This window comes from Amphibalanus amphitrite, unplaced genomic scaffold, assembly GCF_019059575.1.
Source record: "Amphibalanus amphitrite isolate SeventyFive unplaced genomic scaffold, NRLGWU_Aamphi_draft 000117F_arrow, whole genome shotgun sequence".
Classification (NCBI taxonomy): domain Eukaryota; kingdom Metazoa; phylum Arthropoda; class Thecostraca; order Balanomorpha; family Balanidae; genus Amphibalanus; species Amphibalanus amphitrite.
In genome coordinates, this window is record NW_024881612.1 from 734,976 (window position 1) to 760,415 (window position 25,440).

At 49.1% G+C, this 25,440-nt stretch overlaps 1 protein-coding gene across 1 annotated transcript; it reads right to left on the bottom strand.

The window, feature by feature from the left end:
• Positions 1-3,455: 3,455 nt before the first annotated feature.
• On the bottom strand, positions 3,456-22,454 carry LOC122381271 (protein lyl-1-like). Its single transcript, XM_043365263.1, has 4 exons — positions 22,383-22,454; positions 13,601-14,339; positions 12,676-12,808; positions 3,456-4,637 (listed from the first exon to the last, which is right to left on the bottom strand). Exons 2-4 carry the CDS (start codon positions 14,337-14,339, stop codon positions 4,343-4,345), a joined length of 1,167 nt encoding a protein of 388 aa, XP_043221198.1. The 5' UTR covers positions 22,383-22,454; the 3' UTR covers positions 3,456-4,342.
• Between the last annotated feature and the right edge of the window lie 2,986 nt (positions 22,455-25,440).

The window sequence follows — 25,440 nt, forward strand, 5'->3', positions numbered from 1 at the left end:
CTCGTCACGGGCAACACGCTCGTTTTTTCCGCGAAGCTCTAGCTCGATCAGGGGCCAAACGGCAAGGGGGGGGGTCCAACCGACCCCCCCCCCCCTACACATTAGAAGCTGGAAAACGCCGCACACATGCGAGGGTTAATTTCGCCGGATGAAAATTTGACCTCAGGTCAAGGTCATGACCTGACCGGAAAAGGTCATGTTGCATATCAGTCGATGCGTCTCAACAAGACAAACACAATGAGACCATCCTCAGCGTCCTATCTCTTTCCAATCGCGAGTTATTGGCATGAAATATGTTTGTAGCCTCTAATGACCTCGGATGACCTTTCTAGAGGCTATCAGCAAAAATGACACCTTGGTCATCACGGGTGGTCCAAATCATTGTGATTCTGAAATATTTGGACTGTTCCTATGCGTACACATGGATCTAGAGGCATTTTCATTTTTCTCCATTGACTTGTAATGGAAAGGTCACGCAACTGACCTGACCTTAGGTCACGAATATAAAAAAAAATCCGAGATATACAAATTGTAGGCGCCCATAACATCATGCAATCCACCAAGTTAAACCTTTCTGACAAACACTGCAGGCTGGACATGATTGCAAACTTTTTTAGGCTTGGTCAGTTAACTTGACCTGGTGACCTGACCTGACATGACCTGGGGTCAACAATTTCACACATCGTCCAAAATTGATGTACCAAAAGCTACCCCAAGCGGCACGGCGCTACGCGCCGCGGTTTTTTATTCACACGCAAAAAAACGCGACAGGATGGTAACATATGCCCCCCCCCCACTGGGGCGAAGGCTAACCCGGCAGTTGCTGGGGTATTTCGCCACCCACCGTTTGCTGGGGGGGGGGGGCGTTAAACGCCCCCAGCCGATAACTCGAGAACCAATAGGCGCAGCGAAACGAACGAGGCGGCAAACGAAAGAACGCGACGAGACGCTTCAGATGAGTACTTTAAAGTTGAATTTTGAGGTCACAGGTCGGGTCAAGGTCAGGTCAAACACCTGAAATCGGGCTTTCAGTAGCATGGACTTCAGGACTTCGCAATGGGCGCCTCTCGTCATAAACTCTGTCAAAACGGTGCACAATCCATCATATAAGGCCTACAAGAGTGTCAGCTCCATGTAGGGGTCACTCAAGCATAGGTCAGGGTCAAGGTCAGGTCAACCGGGTAGGCACATATCTCCGAAAATCAAAACTGATATTCGCAGCCTGTGACACATGTTTTATGGGTGGGTAATTTGGGGCGTAGAACACGATGGTGACATTCATTTTATCATATGTGTACGTGTTTGGCTCAAAAAGTTGAATTTAAGAAATTCATGTATCATGGTCGTGAAGTAGTCCCGAGAAATTGCCAAGATTCAGTTCAAGATCTTGGAAAATGCGGAACGATAATCAATAATCGAAGATCGCCATCTGATTGTTCATGGTATTGGCAGTCTAATGGCGTTTACCGCATGTCTGTATGTCTATTTTGTGATTTTATATGATTTTTTGAATATATGCCGTTTTTGGTCGAAAACTCAGAAATCATAACGTCACTAAAACCTCGATATCTCAAAAAATTTCCGACAGATTTTTTTGAAACTTTGTCACAATCAACTTCAAATCAATTCTCTACAGGTACCCAAAATTTGGCGCGCCTGCGGCGCGCCGTTTTTATCCTATGGCCCGGCGAAAAAAAGTGGGGGCGTTTAACCAAGACGTTTAACGCCCCCCCCCCCCAGCAACTCACGGGTTAAAACACTGAAATAAATTCATAAAATAAAGATATTTGCTGTAAAAGAGATTAGGTGCAGATTTGTTCAAATCAGGTGCAGTCGCCGGATAGCCCGTCGTGAAAACGGCTAATATGACCTTTTCTTGTCAGGTCATGACCTTGACCTCAGGTCAAATTTTGAACTTGGATCAACTTTTAGTGCTTATTCCAGAAACCGCTAAAAGAGCCATCGAATACGCTGAGTTATGGGCGAATTTGTAAAAAAAAGGGCAAATTTGACTTTTGATAACCTCTGGTGCCCTATTCTTTGACCAGACCTAAAAAATGACTAGAGTACTTTCGTCATGATTTTTGACACTATTTCAAATGCCGGTTACCGCATCTTACATGCCGCTTATTCCTGTGCCGTTAAGTGGCACAGGAGCCGAGCAGGGGTGTTCATTGAAGAACCCTGTATCATTTTATAGATCAAAACGCTGATAATAAGGGTGCCGGTAATTTGCCGCAAGAACGGCCTCTTTCTGTTCCTCTCATTGCCGCTGGAAGAAGGCGGTAAGGTCGTAGACTACCGATACAATCACATTTTTGCTTATTTTTCTATTCTTAACCATTTTTCAGTTTCTATTTACTATCAAATGGCAATTATTTTCAACAAATATAATGTATTATAAAAGGAAATGTATCTCTCCTTTTTTGTGCATCATTTAAGAGCAAAAAAAAACTCAAATTGCTTTATTTTTCCTTTTAGACGATGAAGGGTGGTTGCCTTTCCCCATCAATGGAACAAGTGTGATTGAAAAATATTTGCTAGCGTTAAAAAGACATTAACTATTTGGCATAGTGGCAAAGTCACCCCTTTTTCAGTTTAACTTTGCCACAACTCATTTTCTTTAAAATTTTACATTTTAAGGCAAGATATAAATACGATAATAGCAAACCCAAAGAGCTAATCTTCATCCGTGTGTTGAACATAGAGTCATCCCAACAAGTTAACAAGTTAAAAGAATAAAATAGTCTAAAGTTGAAAACATGGCAAAGTCACCCCCGTTTACGTTACTCTGATAATATGACAAAGCAGGCATATACGCAATTAGTGCAACCCTGGCTGATCGCTACTAAGAGATACACCGAACCTAGTTTGACCAAATCTGCACCTAATCTGCACCAGATGTGCACCAATGTGTACCAGATGGCCGTCGTGAAAACGGTTATTATACTCGTAAACCCTGGCCAGAATGAATGCTCCCCATGTCCATTCATAGAGGAACTCGAAACTTGCTCGAAACTCAATCAGTGCCCGGTAATGCTTATCGTGATTAGCTGCTCCCTGTTCATGCAAATCGATTGGCGACTAACAGTCATTCTAAATCCACCTAAGCCGTTCTTTATTTATAGGCTTGTGCGTCATATAGCATGGTTTGTCACAGTTGTCAGCGCATCACACGCTCATCATTGACTAGACGCTTGGCTGACAAGATATTGATCAACACAGACCACTTGCGAGAGACCTTATGGTTACAACTTACAATCGACGATAGTACGACGTCATCCTGCCGGTCATATCATTCACATGTTACTCTCTCAGATCATCATCGACAGATCCATATGCGACAGGCCCGGGGCCTAAAAATGGCTCTACCTGACCACAAGACACTACAAAAAAATGGTCGTGCATGACCAGAAGGCACTCTAAAGATGGTCGTGCATGACCAGAAGACACTCTTAAGATGATCTTTCTTGACCACAAGGCACTCCAAAGGCACTCGCTCACATATTCAGAACTCGGACGCAGCACTCTTATGATTCAGGCAATGCCGTACATCGAAATCAGTCAGCAATGCGATATACAGTGGGTAATTCTCAAACTTAAGTGGTAATATTTTCGGGGGGGCCTTACACACAAAATTCACAACAACTTTTGCATCAGATGGGCAAATCATGCATCCGAAACGCCGCATAGGCATAGCACATTTGACTAGTTGGTTGACTTGATTGTTCAAAGACAGTTTTACCAGGATATACGGTTGAATACACCTGCATATGCATTAACCATACTTTGATGTAAATAAAACAAACATATCGCCTAAACGAGCAATGAACTAAAATATTTTACACTGACGCATACTGCAGTTACCGTTACCAAGGCTTGGAAGAAGGGCTTTACTCAACTGGAATATGCGAGTTACATTGCAGCGTAGACTAGATGCAGTTTGAGCATTGGTTGGTCCGTCAGGCCTGTAAACTGCCTGGTGACTAGATGTTTAATACAATATGGAAGCACAGTGGCACACATTATTGACTGCAATGCAAAAAAAATACCGACGATTTCCTCTTCTCTTCATGGAATGCTTCTTGCACCACTGATATTCGGGTAATGGGGCCATATTTACTTAAGCTGTTCACGACCGTTTAACCGGCTTCACTTTTGAAGCAAGCATCATGTAACGCCACAAGTCTTTGGCCATAAGTTCCGCATCACATGGCCATGAGCGACACAAATCAGCTTGGATCCGCCTGCGCCACATCACTGATCAGATTTGCACAGGCCCTGCGCTCACACCAGCACATTCACCACCCCGATCCCCTAACCCCTGACCACCCTCACCCCATCAGAAGCCAGCCTGGAAGTGGGGCGGTGGCCAGTACTCTGCTCCATAACCGGCGTGAGGGGGCGGCTCGTAGTGCTCCGACTCGACTAGCGTCATGGGTGGCGGCGGCGGGGGTCCTCCGGTGTACCCCTGTGCCGGCTCGGAATACACGGTGGAGGTGGCGGCCGGCCCGCTCGCGTAAGTGGAGATCCACGGGGTGGGCGTGGTGTACGGGGGTGGGTCGTACTGGCTGACCGGCAGGCCGTCCGCCATGCGCATCACGTTCTGCAGGTGCCGGATGTAGCGGATGGTGAGCCTGTGGACAGAGCGGCGGAGCGTCAGATCAAGTTAGTCGGCGGACATATCGTACAGTACAGTTATTACAGTTATTTCTGACGTCTGGACTATCTTGGCTTGAGCTGAGTGCACACCGCTGTTTACGTACAAATAGTCTGTATCGTGCAATGGGCATTGATCTTCAATTATGATATATCATAATTGTATAATATATCAATTATAGTATCAATATATAGTATAATGTATCAATAAAGTATCAATAATATAGTATAATGTATCAATTATAGTAACAATAATCAGCCCATACTACCTACTGGGGATAATCTGATAGCGCTGAATTTTTATTTGTAGCCCCCTCTGATCTTTGAAACGGGGACATTTTTTAACCAAATTCACGGCTTTACATAGATAGTCGACGCACTTTTGTGGAGGAAAGCTTATTTCAATTACCTGAAGGTCACTTATGAGTCGATAACGTCACAGGTCATGTTAAATAAAAGTGTTTGGGATCGAATAACTCAATCAGGTCAACGGGCCACCTAAGAGACTGCAAATCAAAAGAAACGAGTGTTTATCTAGTCGCAACGATCTTCATTCAAGGGCAGTTCCACAAAGATACCAAAGAGCGATAGGCGAAGAACGAGCAAACGCAATAGTGACATCTGTGCTGCACACGCAAAACGAGACTTCCAGCGAATGTGTGTGGGTCCTCCATCTAGTCGGCTTCTAACAGCGCACCTATTTTACTGGTGCCGGCATGCAAAGTAACATCTAATTGACTTGTTTCGGGCACACTTCCAACCGGTCTTTAACACGCGCAGTGGAAGGGGGGGGGGGCGGATTTCGCCCACCCCTCCTGTTTTTCGCTAATAACTCGCGCCGCAAATATGATATTAATGTGAAATTTTGGCTACCTGTCCAGAATTGAACTGCCGATCTTCTCGTGCAAGAAATAAAAAAATCGGGTCACAACTTTTCTAGTAATAGCGGTGTAAAGTCAAACATCCTGCCGCCGCGGCGGCGCGGCGGCGCGGCGGCCGGCGCTAGCCGTTACGCGCCGCCTGAATTGTAGACTGTGCCGGGGCGGGACGGTTCCGTCTTTACATCGCGCTCCTTACCGCTGATTATATTCGATTCTCGTCAAATTTTGTGAGAAGACTAAGAAATGTACAGGCAATCTTATGGTCAAAGAATTTTGAAAATCGGCCGGTAACAACTTGAGTTATGAGTGTGTAAACACAAAATTGTGATTGCCGCGTTTCCCGCGTCCGCCGATCCCGCTTCAGCCGGCGACATCTTACGCTTAGCAGGCTTCTAACTGCCATATTTATTGTTGGATTAACAAGAAGTTCATCATACATACTCACAAATGTATGTTCTTTCGTATAGTGAAAGAAAAAAGAAAATCGGCCGGTAACTTTTTGAGTTATCGGCGTGTAAACGCAAAAAAGTCGCTAAAATGGCAGATTTGACCACTTTTGACCTCATTTGACCTTGAAGATATTGACCTAGGGTCATGAAATTCACACACAACAGAGTTCCCCTGGGCCCCCACCTACCCTCCAAATTTCGTCTTTCTAGCTCCAGTGGGAGCTGAGATCTTAGGGGGGGCGACATCCGCCCCCCCCCCCTCCTTCCACTGGGCGTAGTACTCGCAACCCTTCCACTGCGCGTGTTAACGGTATACGTGCAGTAGTATGCAGTAGTAGTAGCACATGTGCAGTAGTAGTGACACATGAAAATGCATTACCCCAGACAGAAATTCGATCGGCCAAGCAGTTGCTAAGAGCGTTACAGACCGGGCCGGGTCTCTCATACTAAAATATGTTTTCGTTAGGCTTAGGCATATTGAAAAATGAAGCGACTCTGCGCTCACTCGTAATTACCTATAAGTCGACAAACAGAGCGACTGAAATTGGGCGCTCTACCAACTGAGCTACGAGACGGGCCACCTGCTCAAGCACCGTGTGCCAATATGTGCCTTGCATCTTAACCCTCGCCGGCCGAGGGGGGGGCGGCATAGGGTTTTTTCGCGATAGCTCCGAACACGCTGGCGATAGAGAGCTGAAACTTGGCATACCTGACCTTTGATCCAAGCCGCATCTTTTGACACCAACCGCATTTTTGGGTCAGGTCAGGTCACTGACCTATGACGTCATAAGTGAACCTCTGCACGGTCTTCAGATGTCGCAACTTCGCAACGCCCTCACTGCCAGAGGAGATGTCACAGGGAAATGAAACTTGCAGGATCTAGTATCCATTATGAGTCCCACAACTTGTATATCTCGGATTTTTCCTAAAGGTCATATGAGGTCAGGTCATTTTCGTGACCTCACCATTATAAGTCAATGGGGAAAAATTCAAACTGCTATTCTGGCGCCGGGAACGATCTCCAACTATCTCAAGCACACAGAATCGTGATTTTATGCACTCCTTGCAAGGTTAGATGCGTCACTTTTGCAATGTTGACCTTGCGTGACGTCATTTATGACGTCATCAAGGTCAAATTAGTTTTTCGTCAATAACTCTTGATCAAATTGAGCTAGCGAGTCGGGGAAGGCACCAATGGACTCAGGAAGGCCTGCCGAATCGAATGATATGCGACATGACCTCTTTCGACCAGCTTCGTGACCTGGGGGTGCTGACCTGACCTTGACCTGAGGTCAACACCCCAAGTTGACCTGACCCGGACACAAAGTATATCATTCGACGCGCCTGAGCGAGGCGAACACGATGCTGCCAAAATCGGCGCTCTGCGGCCGTTTTTTGCGAAGTTATTCACCAAAAACTGAACCGTACCTTGGGGCACTTGACCTGACCTCAGAGGTCACCGGTTGACCTAGGACCTTAAAATCGGGTACCAATCTCTGCGTCTCGTAACGGCGCACACGCTCGTTTTTCCGCGACGCGCTAGCTCCACCAGGGGCGAAACGGCGAGGGGGGGGGTCGTACCCGCCCCCCCCCCCTCGGCCGGCGCGTATGTAGAAAACCAATAGGTCCGGCGAGGGTTAAAGTCTTGAGTCAGTACCAGTGGCGCAGCCAGGGGGGTGAAAGGGGTGAGATCTCACCCCCGTCTCTAATCCTAGGGGCCCACCGTCGATTCGAAAGTTGTAACGTTATGCAGCCTGACAATTTTTTATCATAATGTCAAGGTCCGTCATAGGACTGAAAAACAGTTTTCAGGCCTGATAGCCCCCCCCCCCTTTAGGATTTATAGTCCCATTTTATGATTAAAGAGGGTACATCCAAGACCCGATTGAACTAATCTAAGGCCTAGGAGGGCCCCGTTCCATGGCATGAGAGGGTCATTTCAGGCCTGAGAGGGCCCATTTCAGGTCTGTGAGGGCCCATTTCAGGCCTGAAGGGGCCCAGTTGAAGCTTGAGAGGGCCCATTTCAGGCCCTAGAGAACCTGTTTGAGGTCTGAGATGGGCCCATTGCAGGCCTGAGAGGGCCCATTTGATGCCTGTGAGGGCCCATTTCAGGCCTGAAGGGGTTCATTTCGGGCCCTAGAGGGCATGTTTGAGGCCTGATAGGGCCCATTTCAGGCCTGAGAGGGGCCCATTTCAGGCCTGAGAGGGGCCCATTTCAGGCCTGAGTGGGCCATTTCAAGCTTGAGAGGGCCCATTTCATGCCCTAGAGGGCCTGTTTGGGGCTAGAGAGGGCCCATTCGAGGCCAGAGAGGGCCCGTTTGAGGGCTGAGAGGGGCCCATTTCAGGCACCATTTCAGACCTGAGAGGGCCCAGTTACGGTAAGAGGGGGCCCTTTTCGACATTTCCGGGCTGAGGGGGCCCATTTCAGTTCTGAGAGGGTCCATTTTTCAGGTCTGAGAGGGCTAATGTCAGGCCTGAGAGGGCTCATTTCAGGCCCTAGAGGACCTATTCGAGGCCTGAGAGGGGCCCATTTCAGGTCTGAGAGGGCTAATGTCAGGCCTGAGAGGGCCCATTTCAGGCCCTAGAGGGCCCATTTCAGGTCATAGAGGACCTATTTGAGGCCTGAGAGAGGCCCATTTCAGGCCCGAGAGGGCCCATTTGATGCTGTGAGGGCCCATTTTAGGCCTGAAGGGGTCCATTTCAGGCCCTAGAGGGCATGTTTGAGGCCTGATAGGGCCCATTTCAGGCCTGAGAGGGGCCCATTTCAGGCCTGAGGGGACCCATTTCAAGCTTGAGAGGGCTCATTTCATGCCATAGAGGGCCTGTTTGAGGCTAGAGAGGGCCCGTTTGAGGCCAGAGAGGGCCCGTTTGAGGGCTGAGAAGGGCCCATTTAAGGCATAAGAGGCACCATTTCAGACCTGAGAGGGCCCAGGTACGGTATGAGGGGGCCCTTTTTCGACATGATAGGGACCATTTCCGGGCTGAGGGGGCCCAGTTCAGGTCTGAGAGGGCCAATTTCAGGTCTGAGAGGGCTAATGTCAGGCCTGAGAGGGCCATTTCAGGCCCTAGAGGACCTAGTTGAGGCCTGAGAGGGCCCATTTCAGGTCTGAGAGGGCTAATGTCAGGCCTGAGAGGGCCCATTTCAGGCCCTAGAGACCTATTTGAGGCCTGAGAGGGTCTACTTCAGGCCTGAGAAGGGCCCATTTCAGGTCTGAGAGGGCCCAGTTCAGGCCTGAGAAGACATCCCAGGAGTGAAAGGATCATCCTATGTGTGGGAGGGTCCGTACTCCGTGCCTGGCCTGGATCTGAGAGGGCCTACCCCAATCCTGATTGAGCCGATATCATGTTTGATATAGGTCAACTCACCACATGTATATTGATGGCCCAGTTCATGTCTAATGGGCTCATCTCAAGACTCAGAGATTTTATGCTTCAGGAAGCCTACTCCAAGCGTGAGGGGGCCCATAGAGGTTTTTGAGGCTCATGGAGGTCAGAAGCGGCGGAACACCTTCAATTAGGGGGGGGGGGCACTGCCGTTTTTTGGTCCCATTCTTTCCAAACAACGCCCATAGGGCTAATGTTAAAATGTCAAAATCAAAGGGGGGCACGGTGCCCCGGTGCCCTCCCCGTTCCGCCGCCTATGATGGAGGTCCCGCAGTACGATATGTCAGCCTCTGAGAAAGCCATGCAGGGCCCTGCCAAGCCGACATCTGAAAATCTTCTCAGGCCTGTGCCTGCCTAACCGCCCGGCCCCATCCCGACGTCTAGGGGTTTGACGCCTAGGTATTTATCGGGACCCCACACAGGTCCATGATGGCTCCAAACTGACACCTGAGGCTCCTGCACCGGCTTTTGAGGAGCCCACCGACATCTGATAGCCACCACGCAGGCCTCAAAAGACCATGTCGATTGTCGATATCTAAACCCCGAAGGCTTGGGAGGCCTGTGGTCTATGCAGATTCTTGAGGGCTTTACGTTGGCTTGTAAATATCCCAAACTGGCTCTAGCCTAGCTCGACCGCGCCCCGCAGAGCAGGGCCCCAGGCTTTCGACTTTTACGCCCCTGAGGGGTGTTTGAATATTCCCTTCTAACCTGACTCCAGGGTCACGTAGCGACAAGTGCGGCGATAGGCGGCTTTGTAAAGAGTGTGGAAAATAATGGAGAAATTACTTCAGTCATATTGCAGTTCAGACCAAAGCACACGTCATCATGTTCATCGAAGGAAAAGTTTCGCCTATTTCGACACTCGAGGACATAAAAGCTATAGCGCGCTGAAAGTGGGTTCGATAGCTCTCTAACTCGTGCAATCAGCCATGGGGGGGGGGGGCGTATCGGCCAAACCCGATCATAATTTAAGACGGCTAGAAAGACGAGAAAAGCAACGGATAGCTATAAGATGCTTCAGAATCGTAGAGGTCATTTTTCGATTAGGTCATCGCTGAGGTAATTGAAGATGAAATTATGATAAAATTATGATAAACACAAAGACAATATTACCACGAAAAAATCTTGTTTTTATATTTTTCACAAATAACCGTATAACTCGTGAACCAAAGAGCTAGAGCTTTGCGGAACAACTCATTCGATAGGCCTTTCAAAACGCTTTCGCTTTTAAGATTTGACCTCAATGCCTCATGTCAATGGTTTGGCAACAGAGCAGAGGGTAAAACCGGCAAAACCATCTAAATAGTCGCATTTTACCAAAACACTTTTGCTAAGAATTTTTGCAAGGACTTTGGTGAGCAAAAACTATGAGACATTTACTTTGTCATCATTCTCTTGTTAACCCGCGCCCTGCTGGGGGGGGGTGTGTTTGAACACCCCCCCTTGTGGTTTTTCGCGAATATCTCAAAAACGGCGGCGCGGAGCGCCGCCGTTTTTGGTACACCTTATCATACATCAATTCTACACATGTTATGAAAATTTCAGACCAAGGTCATTCAAGGTCAGGTCACAAGGTCACTTAAAGTGACCTCACCTCATAAAAACTTTCAATGTCTATCATAGCTACACCGAGTGACCGATCGCTTTGAAATTTTCAGCGATTGCTAAGAGCAATAGCATGTACGAAATGTATATCTCAGAATTTTGATATCGATGACCTAAGGTCAGGTCAATTTTGCGACCTCCCCATTATAAGTCAATGGGAGAAAATTGAAATGCGCCTCTTTTGGATGAAAGACATTATAAACACTCCCAAACACCGAATTACAAGTGGTTTAGACACACTGAACTTGAAAATGGTGTCCGTGACCCTTGTTTATGCCCTGAGGTCATCTTAGGTCACGAATGGTATCTAACAGTTTTTCGCAAATAACTTTTGATAGAGGCATGCTAGAGCGATGAAAACGCCTTAGATGTGTTCAGCTCGACGATACGGATCGACTGATATGCAACATGACCCTTTCCGGTCAGGTCATGACCTTGACCTGAGGTCAAATTTTCAACTTGACCTTTCAAGGTCAAGTTATAGTTCATTCGATGCGTCTTGACGAGAGGAAAACGATGCCGGTAAAAGTAAGCTCGTACAAGGCTTGGGTCAAAAGTTATTGCAGAAAAACTGTTTTCGAAAAATCGGCTATTTTTGCAGTTTTTGCCCCCTGCAGGCAAAACCGTTGACGTTAGGTCAAATCTGAGAGAATTACTCAGAAAGGGCGTTAATAGGGCTATCGAATGCGCTTTTCCGCGGCGCTGTAGCTCTATTGGTTCCCGAGTTATGCGTTGGCTTCTTGGAAATTTTCGACATTCGACATGGAAATCGGCGAAATTTTGCCTTCAATGACCTCTGGTGACCTGACCTTTGACCTGACCAAAAAATTGACCGAAGTGATTTCGTCATTATTTTTGACGCTCTTTCGAACGCCGCCTTCCGCGTATCGCTACGTGGCCCAGGAGCCGAGTTACAAGGGGGGGTGTTCAAACACCCCCACCCCCAGCAGGGCGTGGAAATCCAGGACCCCCAGCAGGGCGCGGGTTAATATGCATCGAATGAGCTACCTATAATTTCACATAAAAAGTTCAACTTCAAAATGTGACCGCAGATCAAGGTCATGCGGCTCATGCCCTTACTTGAGAAGTTCATGATGGTCATCGACCGATCCGTATGGATGATTAACACCTTCAAGACAATGTCATAACTCTACCTGTCATAACTGATGTTGAGCTTTTTTAAAAGCCTTTTGACCTAGCCCGACCCTTTGAGTGGCCGCTGGCCATCAATTGCACGCTGCCCATCAGATATGGGCAGAATGGTCGTGTTTCTGTAAATATGCTGTTGTTTTTTATGTACCTCTTGAGATCAAGAGATATTTGTCCTTTTCCCCGATTTGGCTGGTAATGATGACAATGATCTGACCTTTCGTTGTTGGTAAGGGGCCCCATTTGGTTGAGGGGGCCCACTTTGCTGGGGGGCCCATCGCGAACGTCTCTCACCCCCGTCGCCAGAGTTCTGGCTGCGCCACTGGTCAGTACCTATGTAAACTGACGTCAGTGAAGTCACCTATAGCGCGGCACTGCTGCGTCTCACATGCACCGTGAGCCTTACAAAAATCGATATCTCACCAAACGACGCGACGCGGCTCGGTGCCACAAGTGTTCCTCACAGACAAAAATCGATATGTGCCTACAGTAGGATGAGGCTCCCACCGGTAGCACAAAATACACATCCCACCACAATGCTGACTTACCGCAGACACTCGATTTTGGAGAGCTTCTTGCCGGGTGGTTTACAGTAGGGTATTCTCTCGCGCAGCGCCTCGAACGCCTTGTTCATATCCCGCATACGTGTCCGCTCGCGGTCACAGGCGGTCTTTTTGTAGTCTGAAACGTCACCGATCGTCATCAGGGAGCGCTGGGCTGGCTCGTGCCGGGGTAGGTCACGCTGGGATGGGTCGCGCCGGGTCGTGGCGGGGCGAAACGCTATCACCTCATGAGACGGTCGATCGCGATCGCGACCGATTGCGGCCCCGCGCGGGAACTGATGGCGAGAGGGCCCGGCCGGCCGGCGCACAGCCGCATGTGAAACACATGTTTCTGTCACAGATGGTGGAACGAGCTGTCGGTGGCGGCTGGCGGCTGTGGGCCGGCCGGTAGGGGACACTCGGCCGACAAGGTGTGGTCCGTGACCTGACCCAGGGGACCGCTCCTGACACCACACGACGGCAGGCGGTGAATGAGGTGCGCTGCTCCACCGCGATACGTGATACTGGGCTGACTACGAAAACACTCGGGATAACACTTTGTAGGACTATGCTACTGAAGGACAGAATGAAAAGCACATCGGCAGTGAAGAGTTGATTATTGAATATGCATTCTTTCAATTACAAGCATACAGTGAACGTAATGCAAAATTGCAAACCAATGGACGTCTTTAAGTAGGAAGCTCACGAGTCATGCACAGCTGCAGGGGGTGGGTGGTGACAGCTGGTATGGTGTGTCACAACTAGTACAGCTGATGACGTACAACGCGACACAGAAATGGCATGCTTCTGACGTAAACTGTGAAGGCTATCGTGCAAGAAGTGATAGCTGTTAGTGAACACGCGGGCCGGCGCGGTGCGCGGCGCGGCGGTGGCAGCGGCGCTGCCGGCGTCATGGTCCCACCTGACTCACTCATCGAGCTGCCCCGCCAGCCTCTGTTCTTGGAGGGCTTGGCGCCGGCGCCGGGCGGCGGCTCGGTGTGGGGCGTGGAGCGCCGGGTGCGGGGCGCCGGCGGCTGGGCCGCGCCGCCCGGCGTCACCGCCAAACTCTGCGCGCCGCCGGCCACCGGGTAGCCGGCCAGGCCGGGCGGCGTCTCCATGTAGCCCAGCGGGCCGGGGGGAGGGTAGCCGCCGTACTGCTCTGCACACGGGCCGTACTGCGCCGGGTAGCCGGACCCCAGCGGGCCGTAGAAGGCCGCCGCGTCGGCCGGGTGCTCGTAGGCCCGCGTCGAGTCCAGATCCGTGTAACTAGGCTCGTCGTAAACTGCGGGGTAGTAGGCCGGCATATTGTGCTCCCGCAGCATCTGCTCCTCCGGCGGAAACTCGGGCTGCACACCCAGAGGACCTCCGGACTCCGGAGCGGTGCTGGGCGCCGGAGTCGGGGCGCAGATCTCGGCCGTCTCCTCTTTGACCGGACAGTGGCTGGAGGGCTCGGTCGGGTCAGGTGACGGGCCGGGGGAGGTAGGCGAGGAAGTCAACTCTCCGCTGTCTGGCTCGGCGGCCGGCTCTGCGTCGTCCAGGTGTGGCGAGCTGCGGTGGCCAGGGGTGGGGTCCAGGCCAGTCGGCCACACCGACTCGCCCCCCGGCTGGCAGGCTGCCGGTGGTGTCGGCGCCGACGGCACGGTGGCCGCGGGCGACTCCGACGACGTCATCTGGGGCAGCGTCAGGGGCAGCGTCAGAGCGGACATCAGGCGCGTGATGTAGCGTCAGGTCGAACATCAACATCAAGCAGTGGCGGATCCAGGATTTCGTCGAGGGGTGCATACGGAATTGTGGTGCCCCCTGGCATTTGGCGCCCCCTAAAAAAATCCACGGATTTCGGCCACTTACTTTTCGGGATGGTGCCCCCTCAGACCCGGGGAGAGTGTTCCTTCAGACATCGGATTTCGGAATGGTGCCCCTGGAAACTTGGAATGGTGCCCCCGGAGACCTCGGAATGGTGCCCTCGGAGACAGACTTCGGGATGGTGCCTCCGGAGACTTCGGGATGGTGCCCCCTCTGCCCTCAGACCTCGGGATGGTGCCCCGGACCCCCGAGATGGTGCCCCCTCCGACCTTGGGATGGTGCCCACGGAGAACTCGGGATAGTGCCCCCGGAGAACTCGAGATGGTGCCCCGCGGAACTTGGGATGGAAATAGCCCCACCCGAGGCGAGGGACACAAATGGGCCTCCGGGAGACCCCGAAAACGGTACACTATTCCGATAGACCTTCTGGATGGTGCCCCCTTAGGAGACCTCTGGGTTGAAGATCGCGTCGGTGACCTCCGTGATGAATTAAAAATTAAAACTTCCGTAATGGTGCCCCCCGTGAGGCTCAAGGGGGGGGACATGGCCCCATGCCCCCCCCCCCTGATCCGCCACTGACATCAAGTGGCGTAGTGTAACGACAAAGCGAACATGCCAGCTAACGCGCTGTAACGGAGCGAATGCCGAGGGGCACAGTGTAACGATAGGTCAGATTTAGGAGGCCATATAACGGACATCAATGTTCTTACAATGGGCATCAATGTTTTCTGCCACGGACGGTGCATCAAAATGAATGGAATCTGGTGAAAAGTGTCGACTAAATGTCGACTACTATTTTTTTAGGATAACTTTCACGTTCATTGTTTGTGATAAGCTCATAAATGCCAGTGGCGGATCCAGGGGGGGGCTGCGGGGGCTGGCAGCCCCCACCCAAGGAAAACTGGCGCCACTGCGCCGAAGGCGCAGTGGCGCCAATTTTCAATTCGCAACTCATCGGAGTGCCGCATACTAGGACTAGGGTGCAAAAATCAGTCGAATAACGTCGTTTCAGTACGCTCCGCACCGATATTTCCAATCGTGTGGTGTCACTGTACATACTGATCCTGGGCGCCTCTTGTCAGGGCCACTGGGCGCCAATATTTCAGCGCCAATACGATGCGACTATGGCGCCCATCCGGGGCGTGGCGCCCAATAATGACCTGCAGCCCCTCCCCAGTGAAAATCCTGGATCCGCCACTGATAAATGCATCACTTGCTGCTACGAAACGTGTAACTGCATGTAGATGTGGAGCATCATTTGCAATCTTAGACCCATTGCAAATGAACGAATAGCTGAGGCCGTTTGCAAACGGCCTGACCACCCACGCTGTTTGGAAAAGGACTGGGCTCCCAAAAAGCCCGCCACATAGATAGCGTAAGGAAGGGAAGGGATGAAAGGTTTGGTAAGCACTAGACTTTCAGCGTATGAGCGCAATACGCACGAGAGCGTAAGCGGTAAGAGCTATCCTATAAAATTTCATAAACACGACTTATCTGCATGCTACCTAATGGCCGTTTTCACGACGGAACTTTCGCAGAGGAACTTATTTGATACCTAAAAAGTACCTACCCTTAGAGGCCTTAACATCCCTCAAACTGAAATATTTTATGTTCAAAATAATTTTAGAAGTTTAAATCCGGGCATTTTTTGCCCTCAAATCACTTATTTATTTACAAACACAGCAATTTTTGGTTCTAGTAGCCCACCTTTCGACTATGAGGTATTAAATCAGCGTGGCAACTTGCTCCCTCTTTGCTCCCTCGGGTATCTAATTCCGGAATTCTTAAAAACAAGGAAAGTATATATCGAGTTCTCTTTTATACCTATTCAGTTATGTTTTAATGGTGATTAAAATATGACAATTTTTTTAATTACATTTCATATAAGAAAACACGCAAAACAATGAAACAAAAATAACTACGGCAGATAATTACCTTCAGGTATCTAATTCCGACCAATCAGAACCTCAGTAAGATATGACGTCATACAAGAATGGTGGTGAAGGCCGTTTGCAGTCCCGGCCGGTAGGTCACGTGACCGCCGGGCGCCTCGGGTCACGCGGCGGTCGGGAGTCGGACGCGGGGCGTGGTCGCGGGCGGACGCGCGGGGCATCATGCTTTGCTTTGCTTGCTTTGTCAACTTCATATAACTTACTATCGCATTCGTGTGAAAGCCAAACACTGCTCAGTGCCTTTAGAAATTGAGTTTTGGAAAGCTCAAGTCCCTATAGCTCCTCAGGTCGGCAACAGTCGAAGCCTCATCTGAACCCATGTGAAAAAAAACGAGGGTAAGGAACCTTGTGCTGCTTTTTCTTTTACCGTCATAATTATCTCAAACCATCACAATTTTGAGTTGCCACATTGTCTGCTTCACTACATTCGTGTAGAACTTGGGTGAAGGCTGGTGGCTCAAAGAAAGGTGAAGATATTTCTTTAAGTGCCTAATCCGTGAAATTGAAATATCCCGGCTTTACAAATCTGCACTTTTCATTTTCTCCACGATACATTTTTCAAAATTGTTTAAATTTTATCTACATTTGTTAAAATCGGGGCTTTGGTTTTGTGTAAACTAGATCATAAAGTTTACTATAGTTTTGTGTAACCTGATGGCTGAAGAAAATAGTAATTTTGCTAAAATGATGTGCGGAAATTTGTTGCTTTCCAAATCAAATTACTCATACCTATATTTCATTCAAAATTAGGAGGCATTATTAGGTACTGTTTTTTCTTGTAACATGAACTGAGTTTGGGTACGGTGCTCCGGAAACGTTGTGGAACTTTAAGCTAGCTAGAGCAGTTTCCATAAAAATTGTTTAGATAGTTGACATGGCTTGTTGACAACTCTTTTGCTGTTTCTAAAAAAGTGAAAAAATATTTTCCTGCATTAAGCACACAAGGCATGTTATTCTCATAAGCTAAATTCACACACACACACATAAGAATGTGTGTGTGTGTTTTTTTAAGCTGTTTTTTTAAGCTTTTAAGCTGTAACTTCAGTTACTTCACTTTAGAACATATTGCCCAGAATGCGTCACTGATCATGAGCTGGTATATCATATCATATGTAGCAAATACATAAATGAGAATAGTGTGTCATGAATTTTTGTGCATGCTTCTGGATCATCTGTAATTACATCAAAGGCTCGGCTCAAGAGTGTCCTGCCGACCAGCTTATGCCCAACCCTTTCTGTCCGCAGAACGTCGCCTGCGACTCCCGCACGCCGTTTGCCCCGGCCGTCCGTACTGGTCTTCGCGCTGCGAGCCGCGCTGGAGTTCGCGGCGGCGTCGTGGAGCTCCCATCGGGACGGCGTGTGATGCCCGCGTCGAGCTTATAAGCCGTGAGCTTCGATTGGCGGCTCACGCGGTCACCAGCTGTATGTACAGCCTCGGCCCCGACGACCCCGCTAATGGCCGAGACCGGCATACCCCCGGCATGGGTCCGCTGTCCGGCGCAGCGCTGGCCGCCCGCATGCTATGCTACTTTTGGCTGTATCGCTGCCCAGCGGGAGCGCGCTCCACGCTGCGGAAGAGGTACACGTTGCGACCCGACTGAGGAGTGAGGACTGCAACCGGATGGTGACACGTCGGCCTCTGCGCCCTGGCCGGGGCAGGCGTGACCGACGTCACAGTTGAGGAACGCCCAAACAAGACCAGCCCACCGTCGGAGCAGCATGGAAATATCATGTTCTGCCTGGACGTCGGACCCGGCGGCCGCAGTGCACCTGCACACGTGCGGAGAGGGGCGCTGGAGGCTACTCTGGAGCTTCTGCCATTCCGCGGCGCGACTGCTGGCAAAACGGCGGCGATTGAGGCGGTTGGGAACAGCTGCAGCAATGGTGATGGCGGTGATGGCGACATGGCGGTTTGGGACTTCATCTCAGCGCGGCCGTCGCCCAGGCGCCGCTGCGCCCGGCTGCTCAGCCACCTACCGGATGGCGGGGTGGCCCTTACGGCCCTCACGCCCGTTCGGTCTGCGGCCACGTTGTGGGGTGGCGGTCGCGGGGTTAGCGGCGTTGGACTTCGTCCTTTATCCAGACTGCACCGTACCATCTGAACGGATGGATCTGCCAAGAAAGATGACTTCCAAGGCGGCTATGAGGCGATCACAAAGCTTCACCAAGAGCTTCTCCTTCATGGGGCCGGCCGGCCGTTAAGTCGCAACACCGGCTGCCGAGTGCCAACAGCTGCGTGCGCTGGCGCCGACGCGTTGTGGGCCGCGCTGCTGACGCCCAAGCTGCGATATCAACCATCTATGAATAAGTGGCAGCGGTGGCGGCTTGTCAGTTGTTAACGTGCCTTAACAGACGTTGCGAATAGCCCGCGTTAGAATCGCATGGTTGGGAACACAACGCAAGTAAAAATGGGCTTCCTTGACGAACCTACTTTTTAAGCATTGTAGCCTTTGTAATTTTGGATGTTTTGCTGTAGATATTACATAGGTGTAGCAACGTATCTCTTTGGTGAAGGATACCTTTCACCAAAGTTTCAGATTGGTGAAGGATCCTTCACCAATCTTAGACAATGCAAGGGAGGGTCTTCACCTACCTATGCTTAGAACTACGGATTCGACGGTTGATCAAATGTCTGTTTTTTAACCCGCGCCCGGCTGGGGGTCCTGGATTTCCACGCCCTGCGGGGGGGGGTGTTTGAACACCCCCCCTTCTAACTCGGCTCCTGGGCCACGTAGCGATACGCAGAAGGCGGCGTTCGAAAGAGCGCCAAAAATAATGACGAAACCACTTCGGTCACTTTTCTGGTCAGGTCAAAGGTCAGGTCACCAGAGGTCATTGAAGGCAAAATTTCGCCGATTTCCAGGTCGAATGTCGACAATTTCCAAGAAGCCAACGCATAGCTCGGGAACCAATAGAGCTACAGCGCCACGGAAAAGCACATTCGATAGCCCTATTAACGCCCTTTCTGAGTAATTCTCTCAGATTTGACCTAACGTCAACGGTTTTGCCTGCAGGGGGCAAAAAGTGCAAAAATAGCCGATTTTTTCGGAAACAGTTTTTCTGCAATAACTTTTGACTCAAGCCTTGTACGAGCTTACTTTTACCGGCATCGAGTTCCTCTCGTCAAGACGCATCGAATGAACTATAACTTGACCTTGAAAGGTCAACTTGAAAATTTGACCTCAGGTCAAGGTCATGACCTGACCGGACATTGTCATATTGCATATTAGTGGATCTGTATCGTCGAGCTGAACATATATAAGGCGTTTTCATCGCTCTAGCATGCCTCTTTCAAAAGTTAGTCGCAAAAAACTGTTAGATACCATTCGTGACCTGAGATGACCTTAGGGGCATAAACAGGGGTCACGGGTGCCGTTTTCATGTTCAGTGTGTCAAAGTTACTTGTAATTTAGTGTTTGAGAGTGTTTAAAATGACTTTCGTCCGAAAAAGACGGTTTTGAATTTTCTCCAATTGACTTATAATACCTAGAGAGGTCGCAAAATTGACCCGACCTAAGGTCACCGATATGAAAATTCCGAATTTTGTACATACTGTTGCACTTATCAATTGCTGAAAGCTTCAAAGCGATCCGTCACTTGGTGTAGCTATGGCATACATTGAAACATTTTATGATGTGTTTATGAGGTGAGGTCACTTGTAGCGACCTGGTGACCTGACCTTGAAGGACCCTGGTCTGAAATTCTCACAAAATGCATAAAATTGATAGATGATATGGTGCCGCCGTTTGTCAGATATCCGCGAAAAACCGCAGGGGGGGTGTTCAAAAACCTCCCCCCCCCCCTCCCAGCACGGCGCGGGTTAACACACTTTGACCATTTGCCCCAGTAGTCAAAATTCCTTAGCCGAGGTCCTGATTTACATCTTGCTGTCATGGCAAGATGCACAATTCAGTTTTAGGCAGGCATTGAAAATTTGACGTTAATGGGATGATAAGGGCGTAAGATATCTGCGAAAAACAAGGGGTTGGCGAAATTCCCCCCCCCCCCCCCGCTTGCACTGTGCGTGTTGGTTGGCACGGTCCTGTCCCTTTTCATAAGGTTCAGGTGGCATCCTTCACCAATATTTTTGGCGCTCCTACACCCATGAGATATTATTTTCCACATATATACTATATAGGCACTCACGTGCTTTAAATCGCGCAATGCAATTGAACCATGGTAAAGACAATGATAAATGAACTGAGAGCTGACATGCCCCATGCTTTGTGTGTGTATGTGTGTGTGTGTGTGTGTGTTTTTTTTTTTTTTTTGGCGAGTCGATAAAAGTGGTTTTGGACACTGGATGAGTTTTTAGGGGTGTGGTGAGGGGGGATGTAATTCCACAGACCTTCTGTCAGATTCACTAATGCAGTAGGTCTGTGCGGTGTTTAGTTATCGGAGCATTCTTTGAAAGTCGTGAATAGGGCCACCGAGTACCTAAAGTCGTGATATTCCCCCACAAAAACTTATTTTAAATAACTGGGGATAGGTAGGTACATGAGCAGAGTAAATGCTATTACGAACGCCTATCACAATGCTGAGCGAATAGGAAAATCCATAGATGGAGAATTGTGCCGCGTTACGGGTGCTCGGGCGCAGCCAATCCACCGTTACCCCAGCGGTGACCTTGACCCGCATCGTCTGTCTCGGCTCCAAAGCCAAACCGGCGTGGAATTGGGAGCGTTCGAGCACTCATGGTCCAGCGCAATTCTCCACCTAAATCCATTCCTGATACACATTTGCTTGCTCATAGTCATGTAACCCCGGTAAATTCACCCAACTTTCATATTGGTCGCTCCATAGACAGATGGCCACAGAGATCAACTTAAAAGGCCATTGTTGCATTCATTTAGTGGAGATCATTAAAGAGCCGTGACAGGCCACAAGTCGCGTGACATCATACGTGTAACGACCAATGACGTCGGCCTGCAAAACCCAATGGAAGCGGCTAGCAGCGTGCAATAAAACAGGGTGCTGCTTTCTAAATGTCTGTCGTGCGCCATAAATGAATATATTCTTTGTAGCCTGGCAACTCAGTATCTTTTTTTAACTATTGTACTAGTATTTAGTAATTTCATAATTTTATAATTGTGCTTACGCTTTATGTTGATATTAGTGATAAATCCTTAGATAAAGTAAATCGATGTGATATTTAATAGAAAAATAGCAAACTAACGCACCATTCATTCGAAAGCTGGGGAACCTACTAAAAAGAACTACTAAAATTCCTGAGGAACCAAAGGATCAAATGGGGATTAAATAGATGCCTGCTATTCCGTCGTGAAAACGGCCAATGAGGACTTTTTTACTCATTCCGGCGCAAACAACATTTACAACGAGAAACAAGGATTATCGGTTCGAAGTCGAAGGCTTGCTTGAATCTTCAAGAAAAATGCAAAAAAAAAACTAAGATGAGCAATATGTTTCAGTTGAAGCTGGGACATGCAATATCATTGTTCTAGCTACATGAGCTTCTAGTTAGTTATCATTTTATCAAATGTACTTTATATCCACACGGCAGACACGAAATATTTTTCGATTTTAAATTGCGTATGTCTGTTCCCAGCGTCGCACTGCAAGTGGTCTGTCGCAGCGCACGTCCGTGTGAAGATGAAGGGTAGGTATCACCACCACCTGAATACCACAGACAGCTCATCGCCTGGTGAGCTGTCTGAACACAGCTGGGCTGGCTGCGGTACCCAGTACCGTGCAGTACGGCCCAGTACCGGGCCCGCTGGCGTTCACAGCTGCCGGCTCACCGGCTGTGTCCAGCAGCCCCGGCGGCCATGTGTGAGATGACACGTCGCACGCCCTGCCCCACACAACTGTGCCCGTGTGCGAACACTTGCTGGGCCTCACACTTGCAGCGCGACGCGTCTGGGGCGACCCTGCTGGGTCGGTGCAGACGCGTGTAGGGACGGGCTGCGATCGTGTCCTCTCCGGGAGTCGGGACAGTACCTGGAAAGGTCCTCGGAGAGTGGAGCTGGGTCGGCGCCGACCACCACTCTGGAGAACGGGAGCCACAGATGCAGCCGGCCGACTGTCCGTGCCGGCTGGGAGGGCCGAGCCGGCGGCACCGTCCCCGCTGCCCCCTCCCCCTCTCTCCCTTCCTCCGTTCCTCCCCTCAGCATCGGGAGCGACGGAGGCCACTCTGGAGCTTCTTTTAGCCGATGGCGGTAAGATATTTTCGAGTCGGCGAAACATACCGCCGGTTGTCTGCTTTGAAGACAATCATGGTTATGAGAGATTAAATAGTATAGATATTGAACTCTTCAGCACTTGAACATGTGATTTGAGCGCTAATATAAGTTGCCGCCAACTGCTGGCGACGAGCGGCGCTACAGGTGACGGGGCGTGGCCTATCTCACCTGGCCCGTCACGCCTCCGCCGCTGCCGCCGCCGCCGACCGACCCCGAGCTGAGCCCGCGTTCAATGGCGGACGCCGAGAGGGATAGCTTTTGGGGAGTGCAACGTTCGTTTCACACACCTTGTTTAAAGTAGATGCTATATGGTGCATACGCATGATATCACTCTCGACTTTTACTTCTCGCAGAGAGACGGATCATGATGCGTCGCTTTTGTGTTGTTCAGCTGCGTAATACGAAGCCCCCCCCCCCACATTTTCAGCTTCTCTTGCCAGAAAAACGGATTGCTCTCGTTCGATTGACACTTCGGCTGGGTGCTGTGCGACATCAGTCACTAAACCCTTGAAGAAATATGAATAAAATAATAAATGAGCACGAAATGAGCATTAACAGCTAAAATGACCGTGGTGCAGGTGCACTGAAAGTCACAATAGGTATATGGATAGCTAAACACAAAATATTGGTAGGGAACTTGGGTGCCCACCTCGATGAAAAATAGCACCACCCTAAACATGCACTAGAGCCATCACAAAATCAGACGCCGATTTCTACCCCATTTACACCCATGCCCATTGCCGATTTCTAGCCCATAATTATGATGTATTTTGTCGTTTTACACATAGTAGCATAGCGTTTATGAAGCAATTTTCAAGGAAAAATGTGCTCACAAGCCATGCCTCGAATGCCCTTTCCTGTACGTTGCTGTGCAATTTAAAGCAAACTTATTTCAAAAGGCTGTCAAATTATCTTTCTGTGCAAAAAGGGGAAAAAACGATGGCTGTCAATCTTTGAATATCTGAAATATCACCAAACCTTATTGAGTCCGTCAGTGCTAGCCCATCTTATGCCATTGCCATAGAGACTGTTGCTCTGGTGCGCTAGCGAAATCCAAATGAATCGATTATTTGCTGTATATCGCACAATGCAAATGCAATTACCATGAAGACTTTATCATTATCAAATAGCATTGCCGCAAACTGAAAACAGAGTGCTGAAACGCAGCTATCGGCGACGTTTGGTGCCTTTTTGACGCCTTAACCCACGAGCCACGCACTGGCGGGGGGGGGGGGGGGGCATAAAGTTACCCCGCTCTACGTTTTGTGGAATATATCCGAAACCTGATGAGCCACGATCCTAAAAATTGACATATTTTCAAATGAATACCTATGTAGGCAATGTTTGAGGAAAGTCTGGTGGTTGTAGCACTTAGATAACGTCACCGTAACATTATAAAGTAGTTGTCGTTTGCCGATATGGAGCGTCTCTGATGTCGTTCAGTATGAAACCCAACTGTTAAAGGCGGCCGCACACTGGGCCATTCGGCGGGCGAGATTCCGCAAAAGCGGAATGTCGCGGGCGACATTCCTACAGCGGCTTTCCGCTTGTTTTCAGCAGTTTACAGGACCATTCGGCGGTGCGATTTTCTACTTAGTATTTTCAGGAACTTTATGTGAAACATTTTTATGATAAATATAAACGAATGCAAACTAAATACATTTAAGCAAATACAATATTTGCTTATTTAATGCGATTATGCTATATTTCTGTACAATAAACTTTTGAATATCTATTCATTTGACATAATTTCTGGAGGAAGTTGCAAAAAAATAAAGCTCGTGATTAATGTAAACAACCGTGTTTGTCGACAAATGCAAGAAACCTAAAGACAATTGTGGAGAGGCACATAGTAACCCATTATTGGAATAACCAATGAAGTGTATAAAAACCATTTAATATGGGGAAAGAAGTGCCGCTACGATTTTTTATCAAGTGAAGTCTATTTCTCGGCTGCTCCATCAATAGTTGGTGAGTTTCAAGTTCCACAATTTCGGGTGTCCGCGGCGTCGCCGCGGAAAAAGCTGAACCGGTCCAGCTTTTTCCGCAACTCCGCGGCTGTTCGCGCGCATGCGCACTCTACCCGCGGACAGCTAGCTGGCAGCGGTCGGCTGATAATTTTGTCGTTTCGGCAGCTGATTCGGCGTCCACGAAAGCGTAATGTCGCCACGGAATTGCGTTTTTGCGGAATGTCGCCCGCCGAATGGCCTAGTGTGCGGCCGCCTTAAATGAACTAAACAGCACCTGCTGTCATGCTGACACATCTAAGTACACTTCCAACTAATTCCTGACCAATGATCGGCCCTTTATATTCGGTCCCATGTGTCAGATATACCGTGAGGAAACTAGGAGTCGCTTTTTTTAATATGGAATTATTGTACTGGGACATTATAAGTATTTAGGAACCAATTCTTCGACACCAGTAATGCATATATTGATTCGGTAGCTTTCGGAAGCTTCTGTTCCCTTCGTCAGCCGTGCTTTAAAATGCACTAGAATACAAGACAATACGTCTCAAACGTCTCAAACACCTACCAAAAAAACATCACCTCGAGGAAAAGCTGTAGCCGTACGCCTAAAGCACAGATGCACAAAATAATCAAACGAATACACCATAAATGAGCGTGAGCACACATTACATGAATGAAACTATACTAATACTTATAATACTTGAAAAATACCTAACGCTGACTTCTCTTTCTTTTTGACCAACATTCCATAACATATATTAATGAACTAAGACGTAATCGTCCATAACATTCGTGCCAAACGTTCGACAGTCATCGTAAGTTCGTGATCGTAACAACCGAGATCGA